At 36.4% G+C, this 22,867-nt stretch overlaps 1 protein-coding gene across 8 annotated transcripts in view; it reads right to left on the bottom strand.

Moving 5' to 3' along the window:
- The window catches only part of grik1a (glutamate receptor, ionotropic, kainate 1a), a 56,099-nt gene extending 37,389 nt beyond the window's left edge, over positions 1–18,710 (bottom strand). For 6 of the 8 annotated variants that reach the window (XM_079860954.1, XM_079860953.1, XM_079860956.1 and 3 more), the window contains exons 1-3: positions 18,031–18,694; positions 3,780–3,947; positions 2,957–3,214 (exon numbers count right to left, since the gene is read on the bottom strand). In XM_079860954.1, coding sequence (XP_079717080.1) covers positions 2,957–3,214; positions 3,780–3,947; positions 18,031–18,154 — 550 coding nt within the window. In that variant the 5' untranslated portion in view covers positions 18,155–18,694. Of the gene's footprint in view, positions 1–2,956; positions 3,215–3,779; positions 3,948–13,894; positions 14,027–18,030 lie in introns of all 8 variants that reach the window. The other 2 variants (XM_079860960.1, XM_079860959.1) reach the window with 2 other exon arrangements.
- Between the last annotated feature and the right edge of the window lie 4,157 nt (positions 18,711–22,867).

The following is a 22,867-nucleotide window of genomic DNA, read 5'->3' as shown; positions in this document are numbered from 1 at the left end:
TCAAGGTTAAAATAATGAGCTTCTATATTGTTTCTATTCCCTCACTCTCAAAATGTTATAGCATTATGAACCACATGCTAAAACTGGTTTCCTGGTGTTAGATCTGATAAGACCGTCTAAACAACCTTGTTTTCATTTCTGATGATGCTGGTATTGTTTGTATTTTAGTCTATAATCTCATGATGGCTTTATTAGATCATCACAGCGTTTGGTACGTCTTTAAAATAGCTTTTATTAATTATATCTTTATGGTAACCGAAACTTATAGGGATTCAAATTGGATTAAAAATTAAAACCCACATTTCTTAAATTTTGTGATATTTTGAAGAAAATATATCCCATGCAGGCTCAGGAGGAAAGTCAAAAGTGGTGGCAGACTAATATTAGGGACATGAATTTCTTATAAAGGCTGTGCAACTAAATTCAGTGACATGGATAAAGAAATATGTCGGTCATAATAACAGGTTTGGGCAAAAAAAAATTCCTTTGATGCTCAGTTAAAAAAACAGGTATGAAACCCCTTTTAGTTCCAGGCAAGTTATTTGCCTTGATTTAGTCTTGGCCATATAATAACGTACTTCCAAGCAATGATAAGATATAAATCATAAATCATGCTATCAAAGTATAGAAACGCAGAAAATTGTGTGTAATTTGTGTTTTCAAACAGATGGGATGGGCACACAGGAATCCAAGACAAATCACACTACAGCTGAGATGGTATGATGTGTAAATACTAGGGTAATTTGAGCTGGCATCTGTTCCCTGAGCTCTCCTAATGATTTCGATCCAAGTTACTGGCTATGAATCAGACACACTAATCATTTTGAAACTGGTCAATCTGACACAATTTCTATCTGGTGCAAGCAAGTTGTTACAAAGACATTGGCTACAGAGTCAGCATTCATTTTAAGCTGTAGAAATAGAAGTGTTTGCAGGGCAATTTTCCATTTTTATTTTTTTTACTTGTGGTTGTTTTTCTAGTTTGTCTGCATTTGATTTGCTCTCCAGATTAGTTTGATGCCATCAGAGGAACAATTGAAGTGTGTTGGTGAACTATATAGCATTATAGCAATTTGCATATTACGCATTATGCTGCAGTTGCATGTGCAACTATTTAGTTGGATTTAAATGTAAGGAGTAATTTGATTGTGTGGTGATATTGGTGTTATGATACTTTTATAGGTTAGTATTTCCCCAACTGCATGTCTTTGATTACATCAAAACAGAAGTCATCTCAGAGGCAGAGAAAGTTATTACATTTTGATTTGATGAAAAAGTTTATATGATACATTTTTGATAAATTATGCACAATATTGACAATTTATTAAAAATGTTGTCAGTCACCCTTAATGTCATGTTGATTTCAAGTGTTTCATATCTACAGTTATTGTTTGATTCTTGAGTGTGATCTTCAGAGTGAGTAATCAACCCTTTTTATCACCTCTTTGAGAGAAATAATAATAATTCTAAATCTGAACAACCACTCCAATCATGATATTTCTTCAGTCTGCTGACACATGAGCCAGGGCCTATGAAATACATGTCTGTAATCAGCAGGAAACAACGTGGGAGGAGATCAATATTCAGTCAATATTTCACTGTTTTCAAAACCATTTTAGTTTAGAAAAGGTCACAAAAGTCAAAATATATAGAAAATGAAATATGGTATTGAAATAATGCTGTCAAAAGGAAATTAAACTGATAAGGGCAAGGGCGAAATCATGCATTAAACATGCCTATACCACATATTAAATGTTTCATCACAGTGCATTTCAATGCAGGAATTTAAAGTGCCCCTATTATTCTATTTTAAAGGTCCCTAATTAAGTTTTGAAGGTCTCCTGCAATAGGTTTACATACATTGCAGCATCACCTTTTTTTCAGTTCGATCAAGGATTTGGTCTCTCTAGTCTAAACCAACCAATCCAAGATCCTATTGTGCTCTGATTGGTCAGATGGCTCAGTCTGTTGTGATGGGTCTACCGCTTACAGCGAGTGTCAGAAACAAAATGCCATATAAAAATACTATATCTAACATTAACAGAATAGAAAATTCCTGATATTAAGAAATTATAAGTAGACACAAAAAATTCTAAAATTCATGAGGGGATCCCTGCTGAAAAGACCAGTTTAAACCACAAGGCATTTGCAAACTGGTTTATGCTGATTTCATATTGGTTTATACTTGTTCACCAACAAAACTTGACCAGCATGGCCTGAAGGGGATACCATTATTCCGTGCTTGGGAACCAGCGTTCAAAACATATGATGGTGTCAGAGTTCTGTCACTTCTGTTTGGGTTACATCTTGGGTTGGTGACAGAGCTCTGGCATTCCCGGTTTGTCATGTGTTTGTGTATTGTTGTGAGAACATGGCTTGTCATGTATTTCCTTGTGCCATGTGTGCTCCTGTCAATTGTCTAGCCCCTCCCATCTTGTTACCTGATTATTGATTTATTTGCCCCACCTGCTTTCCTCGTTACACTCTTTTGTTTGCTTCCCTATGTAGTCTCCCTGTGTTTGCAGTCCTGTGCTGGTTCGTTGTCTATGTTCCCTCGTGTTCTTGGTTTCCCCCACGGGGAGTTTTGGTTTGTAGTTTTGTTTTATTTATTTTGTTAATAAGTACCCATTTGTTTCTGCACTTGAGTCCTCGCTACTTTCACCAACCCAGTCCGTGACAGATGGTGATAAGCAATGCAAGGGTTACTGTTGAATTTCAATTTGCATTCCCATTTGTTTTAAATATAATAGAATGTAAATATATGTGGACATCAGTCACTCGTTCCAGCAGAAAAAGAGTGAAAAATTTCGGTATAAATGTTGTGGCCTGCAGTGTCCCATTTTAAAGCACAAAGCTGTGAAGATCCCATTGAAGATCACAAAACCTCAAAAAGCACATTGAGCTGCCCTTCAAATATCCCTTTGTCTCCTCTTTCTAAACCATAACTGTCACTCACCTGTGCTGTCTTCATAAACCACAGTAACACACTTCCATTTGAAGAAAATAACAATGTCCAGGATAGCCCTGCTTATGGAGGTGTACTCAGGGTAGAGGTTAATGTAAAAATTGTCTTTATTGTCCACAGATGGGTGTTTCCAGCGTGTCTGGATGTGTGGCACCTCTAGAGCATTGCAAATGGATTGGACGGCACTGACCGAGGAGCTGTGAGAGGGGCCGAAGACCGCCGCAACCCCCAGGGCCAGCTGGTCACATACTGAGAGAAGAAAAAATGGAGGGACAGAGAACAGACAGGGAAAGAAAAACAGGTGACATGAAAAAATGTGTATTAGAAACAGAAAAGAGGAAAAAACAGAACAAAGCATGTACATAGCAATAATCTGGCCTTTTCAATTCTGGGTTATCATTAAATTAGCTTATAATGGCAATTTCCATGAAAATGGTATAATTTCAATATTTAAGTATTAGAGTCACAAATACCATGTTTTTGTTGTATCAGATACATTAAATACATAAAATTAACAAAGTAGCTAATTTTACACATTTGCTCCTAAAAATTGTTATTTTGGCGTGTCCTTCATCAGAGGTATTGACCTTCTCAACTGTATCCAGCAATTTAAAATAATTATAACAATATATTGAATTAACATTAAATGAACAATAAAATATAATACATATAATATTATAAATCTAAACTACAAGCCAATAAAAAAAAACCGATACATGTATACATTTGATTTAATATATTCCACTAAGCAAATGTCAAAGAATAAAATAGTAAAATAAATTCAAAATCAAATCAATCAAAAAAAGAGTCATACCCCTTCGGGAGGCTTCAAAGCTGTCAAAGAGGTTTACTCTCTGGATGTCGTAGGTCAACGTGGTGTTTGGCATCAAGGTTCTGTTTCGGTTGATACTTGTAACAGCAAATTTAAAGGCGAGTTCATCCATACTGACGGGTTCATTCTCCCGCGTCTCAAAGATTCCCCCTTTAACCAAAATAAAGAGTGCTAAGCAACAAGTAAGTAAGTAAGGAGTCTGATTAATCTCACTTGTACTGTAGATATCCAAATATGTAGGCTACTTTAAAAGTAAAATACATTTAAAAAATAGTACAATGTATGAATACAATTAAAGAATGCCCTAGTAATGCATAAATCCCATTAAAATCTCAATTTTAATAGTGCTAGTGCTAAATACAAGCCGAAGCAGAAGTTATTTAAAGTTATTTTAAAACACATTTAAAAAACAGAGCCTAGTTAAATTTACAAATACAATTAAAATTAATCTCCAGGTAATGGATTAATTCCAGTTCCACACTAATTCAAAAGCAGTTACAAACAATAGTGCCAAGCTAATGCTGAATATAAATCAAGTTCATTCTAAAGCACATGCCTGCTAAAAAAAACACAATCCAGTTTTTGTTACAGTTCCTTAAAAACACATTTAAAAACCAGTGTCTAGCTAAACGTACAAAAATAAATAAATAAAACCAGTGCCCTGGAAATGGATACATTTCAGGTCCATACTAATTTAAAAATGTATAAACAATAGTGCCAAGCTAATGTTAAATACAAATAAAATCCAAGTTAATGATAAAGTATATTGAAAAAATTGAGTCCAGCTCTTGAAACTCTAGATGACGTAGGTTGATAAGTCCTTAAAGGAGAACTCCGGTCAATTTTAACATTGAGCTCATTTTTTTGTACATTTGGAGTGCTGTCAATACAGAGAACAACGACAAAAATCGGTGTTGCCTACACCGAGTTATCCTCTTTTTAAAATTTACACCCTGTTGACTTCAATGGGGCAAGTTTTAAAGCTGCTTTTAGCCTCTTAACATCCTTGATGTGTCATTACAAGTGCACAGGTCATGTGAGTGATTCCTTCGGAGTGAACGCGGGTCAATCTGACTGCAGTAGATGTGAAAGATATGAATAAAAATTACATTTATTTAGCCAGCGCTCATACCTGTATTTACATCCTGTTTTCGGTCAAAGTCCATAGTAATCGATTGTCGATTTCACGCGCATGATCATAGGTACTAAACCAATGTGCGTGAACTCGACAATCGATTACTATGGACTTTGACCGAAAACAGGATGTAAATACAGGTATGAGCGCTGGCTAAATAAATAACCTTTTTTATTCATATCTTTCACATCTACTGCAGTCAGACTGACCCGCGTTCACTCTAAAGGAATCACTCACATGACCTGTGCACTTGTAATGACACATCAAGGATGTTAAGAGGCTAAAGGCAGGTTTAAAACTTGCCCCATTGAAGTCAACAGGGTGCAAATTTTAAAAAGAGGATAACTCTGTGTAGGCAACACCGATTTTTGTCGTTGTTCTCTGTATTGACAGCACTCCAAATGTACCAAAAAATTAGCTCAATGTTAAAACTGACCGGAGTTCTCCTTTAACTCAGTCTGCTTGCAACATCATTCTCTATAGGGCACAGATGATTGGTTCCTGCTGTATCAGTAGCCAATAAGCTCGCAGCTCAAACCTTCAAATACTTGGTCAGCATTTGCTGTAGCAGTTGCAGCGCGCTTTTATAAACCCCCTACCTTCCCCAGCTCCACCTGTATAGACCTTCTACAGGTAATTAATGAACGCTACGTTGTACAGCAGCAGCAGGTCATATATTAGCAGTAGCAAGTCCTGTACTTTCTCTGCAGCAGAAATAACAGCAGTGTAGCAGATCTATTCCGCCAAGACCAAACATATTAACATTGTCATATCCATTACCAACAGTCAGAGAGTAGTCATTATAGATATATATTTAAAACCATCTGTTAGATTATACCCATTTAGACTAAATTAACCTTCACAAAAATGACCCATCCAAGCACATCCCAGCAAAAGTTGTCTAAAACAGGCTAATGCACACATTTATTTTGACAAATCATATTTTTGTCCTGTCTGTTTACACTTATCAAAGATATACCTTCACTATTTTTACATTATCTTGCCAAGATGAACAAAAAGTTCACCTTTAGTGAAAAAAAAATCTATATGAATAAGAAATGGTAAAACGATGCTAAGACACATGTAAAGAATATACAGTTTGGCTCAGGTATAGTCAATGGTTTTTTCAAACAGCTGACAAAGTTCATAGTCTGTTCTAGATAATCTTTTTCCCATCCAGACGCTTGGCACACGTTGACAATTTAGGATTGCAAACTGAGCATCCAGGCAGAAGTCTTGCTGGACTGCTCTGTATTAACATCCCTTGAGTGATGGACACTTTTCAAAAATAAGTTATGCAGCCTTTGAGTATTTTTCAATTAAATAAACAACATCAGTAAACAGTCTGTAATAAAATGAAGAACAAACAAATTAATTACAAGCAAAGGAACAAAGTGTGTGAGTCTTTCAGTATATCTAACTGTAGAGGATTATTAAAGTTACAAAAGCAGTGAGCTGTTCTTGTCAGTGTTGCTCTTTGATTATTATTAAGAACATAAAAGAGAGTGACATAAATGCATTATCTTAATAATTCATAAAAAAACAGAGTACAATAGCTGTTTTACTTCTGCTCTTGAATAATTCCAAGTCTGATCTAAATGTCAATACCAAGTATGTGATATAATTCGTTAAACAGGTTACACCAGGTCATTCAGAAATTCCATAACATTTAGAAAATCTGAAATGGCAAATCATGCAGATTTAGCTGCTTAAGAAATTTGGACTAATTGGCGAACACTGCGTTTGACCTTTAACACGCCATTTTTAAATCACTTCCCTTGCTGGCAGTGAAGCTTATTCTCACAATTGCATGAGGTTAATCAACATCATCTCTTCTCAATGATCATATGCAAATCGCACAATCATCGAGATCAAAACAAATTGTTCACACCTTAATCAGCAAATAATCATAATCAAAACATCAGACTTTGTTAATGAATATGCCAATCAAGAATCTATTTAACTTGGTAGGGTGCAAAGCCAACATTGCGTAAATGTCTGGACTAAGTGGTCAAGACTTGCATTGGAGTGTATCTCCACAATTATGCATGAACATCTGTTAGCAAGAGCATTGTCATGACACATTACTTGTAATGCTGGAGATACTAAAACTACACAACATGCAAATACAATGCAACGGTGAGATCCGCATGGAGGACATCCACCTGAGATCGGGCTCTATTCATAGACGGCCAGCAAACAGGTCTCAGCAGGAAATAATGGGCCATTAACTCACCAATAAACAGCCAACCTCCAACAGTGAAAGTGACAGATTGGCTCTTTAATGAAAAGACTGTGAATGAAGATAAGAGTAATTAAATGGAAATGTTCATGTGTGTGAGATGAAGCTCATCAGAGTGCAGATACGAGCTTCTACCAAACCTGGTCTCAGTGGCTTGTTTTGGCTTTTTGAAAGCTGAGTTGGAATGAGCAAAGCCAAAAAGTCCTGCTGTGGATAACGCTGTCTGATGTTCAGATAGTCCCTCGAGGAAAGAGCGCAGACCGAGCACTCCACACAGGGAGAAAGGAGAGGAGATTTCGTCTGTGGAAAACTGATTGCTTTCATATAGAGGGAGATGGTCAGACTGTGTCTGACTGGAAGGCCGGAGATGAAAATGAAGCCTGAGGCTTTTCTAGACGAGGCAGATGCACTAACATGAAGGAGAGTTGATAACAATGAGTCTGGCAGCAAACAAGTCTCGCTTAGTTTTTTAGGAAGTTTCAGATCTACGTTTTTGCTGTTTATTTACTCTGAATATTTCAGCTGACTGAAAAGTCTGATCCCTCATTGATCTTTTATTACCTGGAAACACCAAATCAATCTAAATTTCCTTTGATTGACACGTTAAGAGTCAGCCATTTGGAACCAAATAGATTTCCAGTGTCTTTAAGACATAGCATTAGATTAGAGTGGAATGAAAAAGCCGACAGAGTGGCATATAGACACTTGTGTATGTGTGCGTAGGCACAGTGATGGTTACTTGAGCATGCTTAATGCTTTATTTCTATTCATTGGAAAATGGTCCCCGAGGGATGTCCAAAGCCTCTGCGGCTCACCTTGGAGAACGCAACTTTAATTAATTTCTTTTTCTATCATGTTTGTGCCATTAAATGCATTTTGACCTTGCAATAAACATTATAAGTTAAAAAGAAAGTTATAAGCTTTGGATCTATATGCTTGAACTTAGGAGTAGAGCTTTGCATATTTTTATGATAAAAAAATAGTTTATTGTCTGTTATACATTGTTCATTACAAAGTGTTAATTTATAAACGTTAGCCTACACTATAAAACAAAAAATATGTTTGGACACAGTTTGGAAGTAGGACAATTCAAATCACTCATTTATGAATATTACTAAAGAAATACAAAAGCACAAACTCAGTCTTCGCTACCAATGAACACACTACACGATTTTCAAAGTTGTTAAATCACTGTTCTTCCCACATCACATGACTGTCTGGGGTACCATTTATTCGCTTTTATGTGCACATTACATGATGGATCGGCAACAGAGGGAAAAATCGCATACGCTATGACAGCGTCTGAAATCGCATACTTCCCTACTATACAGTAGGTGAAACATGTTATGTGACATAAGAAGTATGTACTATAATATAAATGATGTAATGTAATATAAATGTGATTTAAAGTAATACAAATTCACAGTACTCATAAAAGAAAAACCTGGATGACCTACGACTTCCGGTGAGATTTTGAAGTATGATGGACACTTTACTATCCCATGAGGCCACGGGAGAGGATTTATGAATGGCAGTGAAGAGATTCAACTGATTGTGGTAGAGGTCACATGATAATGACAGCATATAGTACGTCTGAATTACATTCATACTACACACATTCATACTATTTAGAACATGCTTTCTTAAGCGTTCGCGAAGTAAGTACTTATTCAAAATAAGTACCCACTCAAAAGAGTATGCAAGTGATGGACCCAGCCAATGTCTGATCTACAAACTACGTGTCACAAAAACCAAACACCACGAGAAGTGGCACAGGAAGAAAGGAAATAAACATGATCACGCACAAGACACAAGTCCTTTTCACGCAGGACTGGATTTCTTCTTGTCAAAATGATAGCCCGCAAGTTATCAGCATTTGTGATTTCCAGACAAAACACATTTCACACTGCAGACAGGTCCAGATATTTAGCTTGTGTAATGTAAAGAGTTACAGATTAAGAATACAACTGTCAAACGTAAGCTCGCAGCACCTGAGAAGCCCCGTGGTGAGGAGCAGAGAGTCAGAGTTGGAGTAAATCACTCCGCAGAAGTAGCGGTGCTTCACCTTCTGAGAATATAGTTCCCTGTCTATATACGGTTAGAAGATGGCTGTGTCCCATGTGACCTTGTTATTTGTACACGCTGTGACTATATAAATCACAACATGTAAATAGGAAAATGTTGGCTTTACTTTGTCACTTATTGGGAGCAGTATGCTAGCTGGAGCCATTTACCTCCAGTCTTTGTGCTAAGCTACGCTAGTGGTGGGTGCGTCAGACAGAGTTACGGCACGCACGGAGATGAGAAGGGTATGTATGGACTTATCTAACTCTGGGGGATACGGTGAACAAGCTAAAGTCCCCAAAAGTCGGCGTGTTCCTTTAAAAAAAAAAACTTTTTAAACAAAAAGGTGAGAAAATCACTTTTTTGAACCAGATCGGATTCAAAACATAACACAGATTTACGTTAGATAGACTTTCGAGTAGATCGAATTCATCAACACCCACAAAGCTTTACAGTCGTTATCCCTGGGTCGACATTTCATTCGGTAATGTTAGGCAGTTTATATGCTGTTTAATGTTTGATGATCACGATGTTTTCCATTTACGTAAGCAATCTTCTATCTGCTTCTTCACCTGTGTTTTGATCCGGAGATTCTGTGCTAGAAGATGTGTAATAGCGCCCCCTACCATATAACGGTGAAAACATAGATAGCCGGACGATTCAGTAAATGGTGGGGAAAGAGTAAAGTAGATTTGAAGAAAATTCCTAAGTACACTACCAGTGGACAAGCCAACACAAAAATTCAGATAATCAGTTAGGTATATCTGTTTCTTTATAAATCAATATTTTAAGACAATGTAAGTTTATAAGACAGTATGTAAAACTATGAGAAACAATTATTTAATAGGCTACTCAATCAAAACTACAAGCCAAGTATACTTAGAATACTTCATTATACTTTTAAGTATATCTCGATCAAAAGACTGAGTACAAGCATTGGCCAAATATACTTTTTCTGTCAGTATAAATCAAGTATACTTAAAAGTATAATAAAAAGTAGACAAAGTACACTTTCTAATTTTTTTTTTGTTTAAAAGAAGTATACTAATCGCATACTTCAATAAACCTCTTTTTCGTTAGGGTGTATTTCTTACATTTTTCTAATGTGTTTTCCCCCCACTACTTTAAAGTGGTGTTACTGACAAAGCTTCTCCATCGAATAATCGATCGTGAATTTCGTTACTGATTATTAGCTGTTTTATCCAATAGTATTCAGCTGCAGACCCACAGTGCCATATGTCACAGCAGGATCAGGCCAGCACGCTCATTGATATTTTATCACTGCCCTAGTTCAATCTATAGTCTGCCAGACAGTATACAGCACATCCTCCTCAAAGTATTCTCACAGTGGACAATTCATTAATGCAATTCATGGTACTTTAATGTAGAACATGTCCTACCTTCCAGAATGTGACATACGCAATATGCAGTGCCTTCTCTCTAGCTTTGATCAACAGACAGTTCAAAAGCTCCCAGAGTTGGTAAGCAATTGGTGAGGTTTTAGCAGGCAACATAAACTCCAGTGGTTGGCAAAAATTATGGACTAAAAGTAGCAGTTTCTGCTATAGATCATGTTTTCAATCTTTTACCACTGACCCCCAAATAGCCTATGCAATGGACCTTAAATTTAAAGTCAAAAATCAAAATGGACAGTTCTTATTTTTTATGGAATATTGTCATATTCATTTTAAATTATTTATCTGTGCATGCTGGTTTAAAAAGTCAGCTTTATAAGTTAATGTATAAAGACCCAATTTATACTGTGAAAAATGTATAATATTAATGTTAGATATATATGTGTAAAATAATGTTTGGAAATTATTTAGTTTCTATTTCATCAACCTACATCACTAATCACCTAATCTACTTTCTATAGTACTGTATTGTTAAATGATTTGAATACATTTTTTATTATCTATTTTTTTAATACATTTTATTATTTATTAATTTATAAATGTATTATCTTTAATGTTTTAATAATTGTATTTATTTTAATCATTTGCTTTATCAAGATTGAAAAGATATCAAAGATATACCAAAGATATCAAAGATATACCAAAGATATCAAAGTACAGAAAGACTAAAAGAAACTTTTAAAGGCCTAATTTGACTGTCAACGAACCCTTGAGTGGAAATATTTGCTTCAGAGTTTTTTTCTTTTTTCATTAAAATTCTCCACACATGAACAAAAATGGTGCAGAGGTTAGGCAGTTCTTACATTTAAATTGATGTAAATTAGCTGAATTATGGGTAATTGTCGCCATTCCCAGACTGTGTTACTGGATGCATTGTCTTTTTGCCTTTTAGCTCACAAACCCTTTGTGCCTCTTTCTTATTTTTGCACATACATTCATTCTCATTTTCCTCAGGAACTGGTTGACAAAGGAAATCCGTCTTTTCATTCATAAAATAGTGGAGATTTTTAGTTAATAGCTGTAATATATACCCTGATGGAGCATGTGTGGAATTATAGTCAATTGCTAAGATTTCTCAACTTTTCTTAACATTTGACCAAAATGAACACCTCAAAGGCCTTTAGGAGATTGTCTGAATGCAGCCCTGAAATGCTGCTGGTGTTTAAGTGCCTGCATTTTTTTTCCCTCCAAATATTGAGCTCAATGAACTTTAGAATATTCAACTCTGAGAAAACAAAACAAAATGTCACTGAAAGTGACGTAAAGGCTGCATCTAAAACACTCTATGAATATGTACTTTTTTACGTACTTACTTTATGACCATTATTTTTTTAATTATGAATCCCGTCACTACATTTGTCATGTTGTCATTGTCATGTGACCTACAGCATCAGTTGTGCTGCTTCACTGCCATTTACAAATCCTCTCCTGTGGGACTGGATGTGCACTTTAAAATCATGCCGGAAGTAGTAGGTCATCCGGGTAATTTTTGCCTACTGTTTTATACTGTTAATTCGGACATACTACTCTTTTCACATAATATATAGTAGTGAAGTATGCATATTTGGATGCAGCCCGAGTATTTTGATGCACAATAAGCAGATGATTGTGCATGCATAAGTGTTTGGTGACTGTTTTGAGTGCATCTGACCTTGAAGGATCTCAAACTTTGCTCTGTGCGTTCAGCCGGTACTGTTTTTCATTTTCCCCTGGATCATTCCGGGAGATGTTCAGTTGAGGCTTTTCAATGCTACATATCTGTCAGCTCTAACTATACATCATTGTCCTCAACCACGCTGCTTATATTCTGACAGAACACTCTGCACAACGATACAGTAAGAATGGATCAGAATGGATGTGTTTTCATCCAGCATTGTTTTTTTTTTGGCAAAAGAAACAAAATTCAGCAGTTTATAAAAGCAAATATTTCACAAAGGCAGAGGGTAGAACTGAGCTGATTTATATAATGTACTGTTAGTATGATTAAAATCAATATTTAATGTTGATGAGTTTCCCTTTGCTCCACTTACTGTAATTATTCAAATTTGAGTCAGACAAGTATAATTAGTCATGGGGAGTTCAAGTTAAAGGTGCACTTTGTACATTTTTGTTCAATTTAATCATCACGGTTGTATTGGACACCTAGTGGCCTGGATGCATGAAGTGTGTTTACTAACTGCTAAACTGTTTATCTCTTTTTGATCCTTTTCGTCTGTTTATCTCGGTCTCACGCTGCATTGCACTGTGACCGCTAGCTGTCACACTGTGTTTTGGATGATCACAGAGGCATTTCGTGTGCCATGGATTGTTTCATCATTCTAGTAAAAACAGCCAATTTGGATATTTAATTTTTCCACTTGATTTGCTTGTTTTGTTTAGAGCACTGGCTGAAAAAACTAACGTAAATTACATGACACGACTCATGATCTTAACATGGCAGGTGTCACGGATTGTGCCGGTATAATACACACACAGATTAAGATAATTAGGCAGTCTTTTTAATAATTCCACAGGCTAATAAGTAAGAGTAGTGAAACACATCCAACATAGACGAGACTCGACAAGAACTTGGTTCTACCCATCGGTTATTGATTAGATGGAGGCAGATCCGAATGACCAGAGAGAAGTCTGATGTATCACCGGAAGATTGAACGATCACAAATAAAAAAAAATTAAAAAAGAATTGTTCATAATACCATCAATAACATACAATTTTGGGATTTTTTTTTGTTGTTGTTGTTGTAAATTTTATGGATTTACTTGCAAGTAAATGGAAAGTAACATTAAATTAAACATGAAACTGTTAAGCAGAAAGACTGAAAAATGTTAATTTCTTGTAAAAAGTCCTTTAAAAGTCCCCCTGTAGTTAAAAATTGCATCCCTTAAAACTGGGAACTTTAAAAATGCACATTTGTACATGTGAATGCATGTAAATATATGTAAAACTTTTAGCTTAAACTTTTTTATTAAAAGCTATTGAGTGCACCTTTAAATTACTTAATTTATATAATACTTTGTCATATTACTTTCGTTCAACAATTTGCTGCATACTGTGGCTTGTAAGATGAAAGGCTTGTTGTATCATATTCCTCACTAGTAAGTCACTTTGGATAAAAGCATCTATGAATAAATGTAATGTACACAGAGTTCTTGATTAATCAAAGAGATCATGCGAACCTTCTAATGCACAAATGAGCAACAACCAATGCAAGCATGCACACGTACAAACACATACACAAACCTGCACATAAGCCACTGCTGAATATCATCTCGGACACAGTCTTTGTCTTTCTGTCTCTGACCTTCTTTTCAACATTTCGGTCACTGATGTAGGCTATTCCACACACTCCTTATAAAGACATCACAATGATTTCTGCAAACACACAGGCCAAATGCATCATCGAAGAAAAAACCTTCTCTCTCATTCAAATTCATGAAATCTTGTTCAAACACATCCCTTCTGACAAAACACAAGAAAACACAAAGGGATAAGGAGTCAGCATGCATACCAATGCTTTAGCAGAGAAAGAGCGAGAGACATTAGCTATTCTCCACTCTCTCCGCCACTGTGATCGAACTCTTTGATTTTCTCATGGGGATCATCCTAAACGCTCGAGTTCATTCACTCAAGCTCAATCTATAAGAGGTTCATTAACAGTAAGTATTTTTGATGCAAATATTTACAGCCAACTTTATTTGTTAATTAATTGACAAATACTTTGCAGAGTGTTCAAATAGATGCACAGAGGCATGCAAACCAGCTCCTAATTCACCATATCCGTACAGACTTTTAGGGAAATTCTGCTGGCCGTCAAAGAGCAGCGCCATTTCACAGTCCTGAACATACATCTGAGGCCACGTGGATCCAAATCTAAAAGGATTAATTTCCACTCATGGCCTGTGAAATACTTCCATCAGCACTGCACATTTCCTCAGTCAACACTGTGATATATAAATATATATATTTATAAATATAATATATATTTATTTATTAAACTTTTGGTAACACTTTACTTAAAATATGTATATATAATGCATTATAAAAGTATTTTAATGCATTCATTATGCACTGAGGGAGGCAGACAGACAAATTGTTTTGTTTTTTTCTCCTGATTGAAGTTAATAAAAAAAAATTTTGCACAGTGCAGGACTTTTTTTTTTTTGACTACAGACACAGGTCTTAGCACCTAATTAGCTGGGAGAGCGTGGTGAGTGCTCTGATTAATGCATTAATTATGCATTGTAATAATGCATTGTATGGTCTCATGAATAATTGTAACCACAGTTATAACACACTACAATACGTATCTATTCATTATTACACCTTTAGAAAGTATAATGCATTAAACACATGGCAAACAACAAATTTCAGATGTTACAAGGAATCTGCAAATATTATAATGCATTATGCCTTTGGTTACAATTATTTATGAAAACTATAATGCGTTATAACAAACATTATAAATACCTTTATAATGCAAAGGCTTTAAGTAAAGTATTACCAAACTTATTTTTTCATTTTGAATTTTTCTTATCTTCTCTGAATAAAGGGATACAATTAATATAGAAGCAAATGAAAATTAAAATGAGTTGTTTTAAAAAGCAAACCTTAAAAATCTTGTTTCCTTGTATCATCCAACATCTATTTTTAATCTTTGCTCATCATATGTGAAACAGAAACCTATAGCTGTACACTGTCATACAATGCTGACAAGAACATTTGTGAAAAGCCAAGGAATGTCAGTGTATCAACTATGGCTCACTGCTATGCAAACTAATCCCACCATTATTGCATGTCTCCAGTGGCGTGCGCTTTGTAACATGCCAGTCATAACATTCAGATGACAGATGGCAGGTGGATGCACCTGTATTTTTGAAAGCACATAGGGACAGTGTCTCCAGCCTGATATACAATGTCCTATCAAATTCATGTGTATGTGTAAGGGTGTGTAAATCTAATAATATTCATTGCTCCAGTGCACATCCATCTTAAAGACAGAACACTGTGTGTTCAAGGCGACAAAACATCTGTAAACCTACAATATCTGATAAACTTTGACAAATAATAAGGGTCCACACATGGTGTGCTCTAAACAAGTCCCCTCCAGGACAGAACTGTAATACCTGTGAAATCAATAGGGCAGTTCGGAGGTTACATCAGGGGGCTAAATAACTCTTTCATTCTGCTCTACACACAAGTATACATCCTGGGAAAAATGACCAACATTAAGAGTGGATCGTTGCAGTAAACCTAAATTGAGATCATTTCATTGAAGTTTATATATGCATGGATGGATGGATGGATGATGCATGCTTTTTTTTTTTTTTTTACATCAACACTGTAGGTTGACATATACAGAAAGAGAAAGTGTTTGTAAACCTTTTGTTTTAACTAATTAATTTTAAATGGTCAGTTTGACCTACAGTTTGAACAGACTTGTCTAAAAATGAATAATAACTTTAATAAATTAATCATTAATTTAATACATAATTAATACTATTTATATGCATGTGTTTGAGTAAAAATTACATTTTTGTTTTATTCTATTAACTACTGACAACATTTCTTCTAAATTTTCAGAAAAAACAGCATTTATTTGTAGAAAAATGGCAACTGGTTCAAATCGCAAAAAAAGACGCCATGTTTTCGGACCTCGAATAATGCAAACAAGTGTATTCATTTTTAAACAACACTTAACTTAAGAAATTAATATTTGGTTTAAACCCTGATTTACAATCACAGCTTTCATGTGTCTTTGCAATGCTCTACCAGTCTTGCACATTGCTGTTTGGTGACTTTAATGCCACTCCTGGCACAAATATTCAAGCAGCTTGGCTTTGTTTGATGGCTTGTGACCTTCCATTTTTCTCTTGATCACATTCCAGAGGTTTTCAGTGGGGTTCAGGTGTGTAAATTGGACTGGCCATGACAAGGTCTTGGTCTGGTGGTCCTTCATCCACACTTTTATTGGCCTGGCTGTGTGGCAAGGAGCATTGTCCCGTGGGAAAAAAACAATCCTTCGAGCTGGGGAATATTGTCCGAGCAGAAGGGAGCAATTTTGTTCTACCAGGATAACCTTGTACGTGGCTTGAGTCATGCATACTTCATAAAGACAGTGTTTTTACTTGAAATTTGGAAGAAATGTTGTCAGTAGTTTAAAAAAATAATATATATATATATATATATATATATATATATATATATATATATATATATATACAGTACTGTACTTCCAAACATTCTTTTTGCCATTAATTGTAATAATCCAGTGAGATTTGTGTATGCACAAGGAGTCTGACAACAGCCGGTATGATCTGATCTCACCATCATCGAGTCCGTCTGTGATTACATGAAGAAACAGAAGAAACTGAGACAGACTAAATCCAGAAGAACTGCGGGAACATCTCTGAGATGCTTGAAGAAACTAAGCTACCTGAAAAACTATGCGCAAGTGTACCTGGACACTGGACAAAAGCCGTTTAAAACGCAAAGGGTCGTTACACATTGATTTGAATTAGTTAATAGATGTAAAATCATAAATAAATTCAATTTGTGATTTTATTTTTGAAAGCATTCTCACTTTACAGCATTTTAACACAAGTGCCAGTACTTTTCACAGTACTGTACTGTAGCTTTGCAGGAAGGTTTCTTCTAGCATCTTGGAGATGCAATACGGAAGCAACGCCAAGCTTTCTGTTTCAACTGAAGTCCCATCTTTTGGAGAGGAGCATCTAATCAAGTCTTGAGTAGGAAAGAGGATTAATGTAGGTTGTTAAAACTGCTTTGGGGATTTACTGTGCTGCCAAAGTCAGACAGCAGCAATCATCATACAGTACTGTTCTCTGTGTGACTACAACAGGCTTTATCTCAATAACACATAGAGGGCAGCCAGTGATCAAATCTCTCAAATCACATTTTAGTGATGATGATGGTTTAATATTAAACATAGGCCTATACTTTCAAGATGGCCCGTCAACGACACTTCTTATGTCAGGAAAGGTCAACCATCACATTCAGAACAAAGGACTTTGAGAAACCTATCTTTGTTAATGATTTCATCCCAATTTGTATAAAGTTTTAAAGTCTGAGTTGTGGAAAATACATTATTATTGTAGCTATATGACAATGTTGATAATTTCAATGAATACGTAGGCTATTTCTTCAGATAACGTTACAACTGCACAATACTTTTAGAGAGGTCACAAAAATAAATAGAAGATGAAGATATTTTGAAGCGATAACAAAACACTTTCACAATAAGCAGTGACGTGACAAAAAAGACCCACGGTGCCGAACACCGAAAGTTTATAGATTAAGAAGTAACTGCAGGTGACAAAGTTACAACAATGAACGTGACATGATAGACAATCACTTACCGATTCGTATGACCTGCTGGTCACTAAGGTAAAACTTTGACATCAAGTAAAAAAGGAAAAATAACAGTCTTTTGCGCTTATCCATGGCTTTGTAATCAAAATTGGTGAAAATAAAAAACTTCATGTCATAAAACTGGATTAAGGGAATCGTAGCGCGCGCTCATCAACCATTCACCTCCCATCGCGCGCAATGGAAACAGCTCCTCGAAAAAGCCAGTTATTGCCTCAAAAACAACACATTATCATCCTTTACCGCAAAATCCACGATGTAATAGAGTCTTCAAGATATTTCAGGTATGATTTTGTGCTGATATCCTCCGTTCATCGCTTCAAATACTTGTAGCACACCGCACGCGCACTGCGAGGATAGTAAAGTGCGCGCGCCACTGGCAGACACATGATCCAGACGCAGGATTAAAGCAAAATTTGCTCAGCGTTTTGGCTTTCTTCACGGTGTTATCTTCTTTTTTAAGCCCGCACAGACTTTTTTCCAGGGTCTTAAATTATTTTCCCCTCTAAACAGCCACATTGAGACAATCCGTTTGAGGTAACTGGGTGCTGGCATCATCATGGGAAGTTAAATAGTTGCTCTCATTCACTTCATGTTCAAAAAAATATGTATGAGAGTCCTCAGAATTATAGTGACGATGTTTTGTTCGCACGAAATGTTTTGAACCGATTCTTGATTGACTCAGACGAAACGATTCGATAAGCGTTTGTAGAACACTCGACGGAAAGGAATGACTTTGTTTAGGAGCAATACTGTGAAAAATGGAACATATGTTAATCATATTAATATTTATTATTACTATTATGATCTTCTTATTATTATTAATAATAATAATATGTTAGTAATAATAGTGTTCGCCCATTACTAACTAAAATGTTGGAACAGTAATCACAACATTTGACATAATCTACATAATTGTGAAAACGTAGTGAAAATCATCAAAAATCAAATGTAATACAACTGGAAATACTTGAATGGTCTTGTTCATTGGAACGAACCGATTCGGTAAATTGAATTGGACCAAAAGCTGACTTGCTTTTTGCCAAATGGTGGAGCAACGCCATCTGTTGGACAAATCTTATAACAGCCCCTATGGCAAAGGAAGAAGCTGTGGATAGATGTTATTTGACTAAATTAAACATGAAATTAAACCTTATTATGATGCGAAGTCTTCAGTTGTGGGCTTTTGGCACACATTAAAGTATACTTTCAGTCTTTATTTTCCGTATTTATAAGTGAATTAAAAAAGACAATGTTTAATTAAAGGGATAGACAGTTCACCCCAAAAAAGTAAATGTTGTCATTACTTACTCACCCTCAAGTTGTTCCAAACCTGTATGAGTGTCTTTCTTCTGTAGAACACAAAATAAGATAATAAAATAAAAGAATATTGGTTTTCCAGAGAGTTAATGGCACACATTGACTTCCATAGGAAAAAATAATACTATGGAATTCAATGGGAGCGGTCTACTGTCTGGTTACCAACGTTCTTTAAAATATCTTCTTTTGTGTTCAACAGAAGAAAGAAACTCATACAGGTTTGGAACAACATGAGGGTAAGCAAATGATGACAGAATTTTCATTTTTGGGTGAACTATCCCTTTAAAAAAGACTACAATTACAATTCACTAATGCCTGCATTTGCATGAGAGTCTAGGTTGGCTGAGCTAAACAGTGTGTCCAAACTGATGTCGCTGCTGATGGAGGACTCAGCGATGGTGGTTTCTTCTCCTGCCCTGCCGAGGGGGCCAGAACAACACTGCAACAGCCCAGCCGTGCATAGCAAACACGAGGCCAGCCAGCCTACAAACAGAGCCTCCCCCATGCGGAACCGAATGGAGCTCAGACCATGATCGGCATTGAAGATGCTGAGTGCCGTCCAGGACACAGGGATGAGAGTAGTGAGTGAAGCGAGCAGGTGCAAACAGGCCGCTCCAACCAGGCAAAACCTGGCACTGTCGGGACGGGTGCACCGAATGCTCACGAGTGAACTCACCCATGCAGCTGCAGACAGAACCAAAGAGAGAGTTATAAAATAACGAGCTGACCACGGGGCTGGATCTAAATAGGCGTTGCATGTTAATGAACTGGCATTAAAAGAACATTTAGTCCATAGTTCTTCATATTCTGCACATGATCCAGAGCGCACAGTCAGCTTCCACCTCGGTAGTCCTGTGATCACGACTACACAGAGAAAGCCAAAAGAAGCACAAATCAAAGCTATACTATATCAACACAGAGGATTCTTCCTCTCCTCAGTCTGATGAATGTTTCATCTGTGTGATTCAGCGACTCATCCATGATTTCTTAATATTGATGGTCAGCTGTGGCAGGTAGGAGAGATGTAAAGTAGAATTTCAATTTCAATTCTGGAGCATTTCAAATAATGCACGGCTGCATTTATTGACAGATTCATGATTTATTATTCATTATAATTGACTAGTCAGCAGGCAGCAGTGTGTGGAAAGAATAGAAATGCATTACAGTTTGTTTTTACAATCGCTAGGACACATTTCTCAATACTTTTTTTCCAAAACCCTTAACACAGTTCTCTTAACCAACTTTCAGCTTGGCACAGCAGTTCATTTCACATTCAAAACGCACCAAAACACTTCATTCATGTCTGTAACACTAGGAAAGATTGTCATCCAACAAACAGTGTCACTCATTAAACAACAACCTAAAATACACTAACAACAAGAATGACACTCAGCTATCTGCTGTTTAGAATCGACTGCAGTATATGTTACATAGTCCATGTTTACATTAGTGTATTTTCTTTTCTTTTGTATAGATAATAGGTAATGAAATTCAGCTACATCTAATAGTTTTGACAGTATTTCATTTTTTAGATTGAGAATATACACTCACCTAAAGGATTATTAGGAACACCTGTTCAATTTCTCATTAATGCAATTATCTAATCAACCAATCACATGGCAGTTGCTTCAATGCATTTAGGGGTGTGGTCCTCCTGGTCAAGACAATCTCCTGAACTCCAAACTGAATGTCAGAATGGGAAAGAAAGGTGATTTAAGCAATTTTGAGCGTGGCATGGTTGTTGGTGCCAGACGGGCCGGTCTGAGTAATTCACAATCTGCTCAGTTACTGGGATTTCACGCACAACCATTTCTAGGGTTTACAAAGAATGGTGTGAAAAGGGAAAAACATCCAGTATGCGGCAGTCCTGTGGGCCAAAATGCCTTGTTGATGCTAGAGGTCAGAGGAGAATGGGCCGACTGATTCAAGCTGATAGAAGAGCAACTTTGACTGAAATAACCACTCGTTACAACCGAGGTATGCAGCAAAGCATTTGTGAAGCCACAACACGCACAACCTTGAGGCGGATGGGCTACAACAGCAGAAGACCCCACCGGGTACCACTCATCTCCACTAGGAAAAAGAGGCTACAATTTGCACAAGCTCACCAAAATTGGACAGTTGAAGACTGGAAAAATGTTGCCTGGTCTGATGAGTCTCGATTTCTGTTGAGACATTCAGATGGTAGAGTCAGAATTTGGCGTAAACAGAATGAGAACATGGATCCATCATGCCTTGTTACCACTGTGCAGGCTGGTGGTGGTGGTGTAATGGTGTGGGGGATGTTTTCTTGGCACACTTTAGGCCCCTTAGTGCCAATTGGGCATCGTTTAAATGCCACGGCCTACCTGAGCATTGTTTCTGACCATGTCCATCCCTTTATGACCACCATGTACCCATCCTCTGATGGCTACTTCCAGCAGGATAATGCACCATGTCACAAAGCTCGAATCATTTCAAATTGGTTTCTTGAACATGACAATGAGTTCACTGTACTAAAATGGCCCTCACAGTCACCAGATCTCAACCCAATAGAGCATCTTTGGGATGTGGTGGAACGGGAGCTTCGTGCCCTGGATGTGCATCCCACAAATCTCCATCAACTGCAAGATGCTATTCTATCAATATGGGCCAACATTTCTAAAGAATGCTTTCAGCACCTTGTTGAATCAATGCCACGTAGAATTAAGGCAGTTCTGAAGGCGAAAGGGGGTCAAACACAGTATTAGTATGGTGTTCCTAATAATCCTTTAGGTGAGTGTATTTCAATGTTGCATTAGTGTAGAAATGTAGCAAATTGCTGTCTTATTCAATGTTGTATTATGAAAAGAGTATGTAAACTTGCAAATTGGCCTGTATAGGTATATAGAGTGTTTGTGTCTAAGTGAGAAATGTATTCATGTAATTTGAAAGATGCATTCTGTGCCAAAGCAGTGATAAATGATAAACAGTTTAGCCCACATAGACTGATGTTGTGATATTGAGAAATGGGTCCTAGTGATAGTAAAAAAAACAAAAAAAAAAACACAGACAAACTGTAAAATGTTAAAAAAATCACAATCTAAAAGCCAGATCAGTCACTATACAAATAACTTTGCAACCAGTTCAATGATCAGGAAGTCCAACTAGCTGGTCAAAACCGTACAATTCCAACACATTTAGTATTTTAGCTAACTAAACATAATTTAAAACTCATCATACTTACTTGACAGTGGATAACAGTTCTCCAAGACACTGCATGGAATCAGAGATGAACTGAGAAGTGCCATAGAAGTGTTAGTTTATCAGTGTAAATTTCCTAAAGTTACGTCATTATGTGAAACAACCGTCCCTTAGTTTGTTGTTGTGATAACATCTTCTTCCCTCAGGCTCTTATGGTCTGACAGCTATAAAAATGTGATGTGCTATTTAGCAAATGGCACATATCATTTATTTTTCCTTTGATGATCTCATGGTAGAGAAGTGGTTATAGGACTGTTTTATTTACAGTAAACACTTGTAAATGGT

Source organism: Squalius cephalus, assembly GCF_949319135.1.
Source record: "Squalius cephalus genome assembly, chromosome: 24".
Lineage (NCBI taxonomy): Eukaryota > Metazoa > Chordata > Actinopteri > Cypriniformes > Leuciscidae > Squalius > Squalius cephalus.
This window is presented reverse-complemented; position numbering and strand designations above follow the sequence as displayed.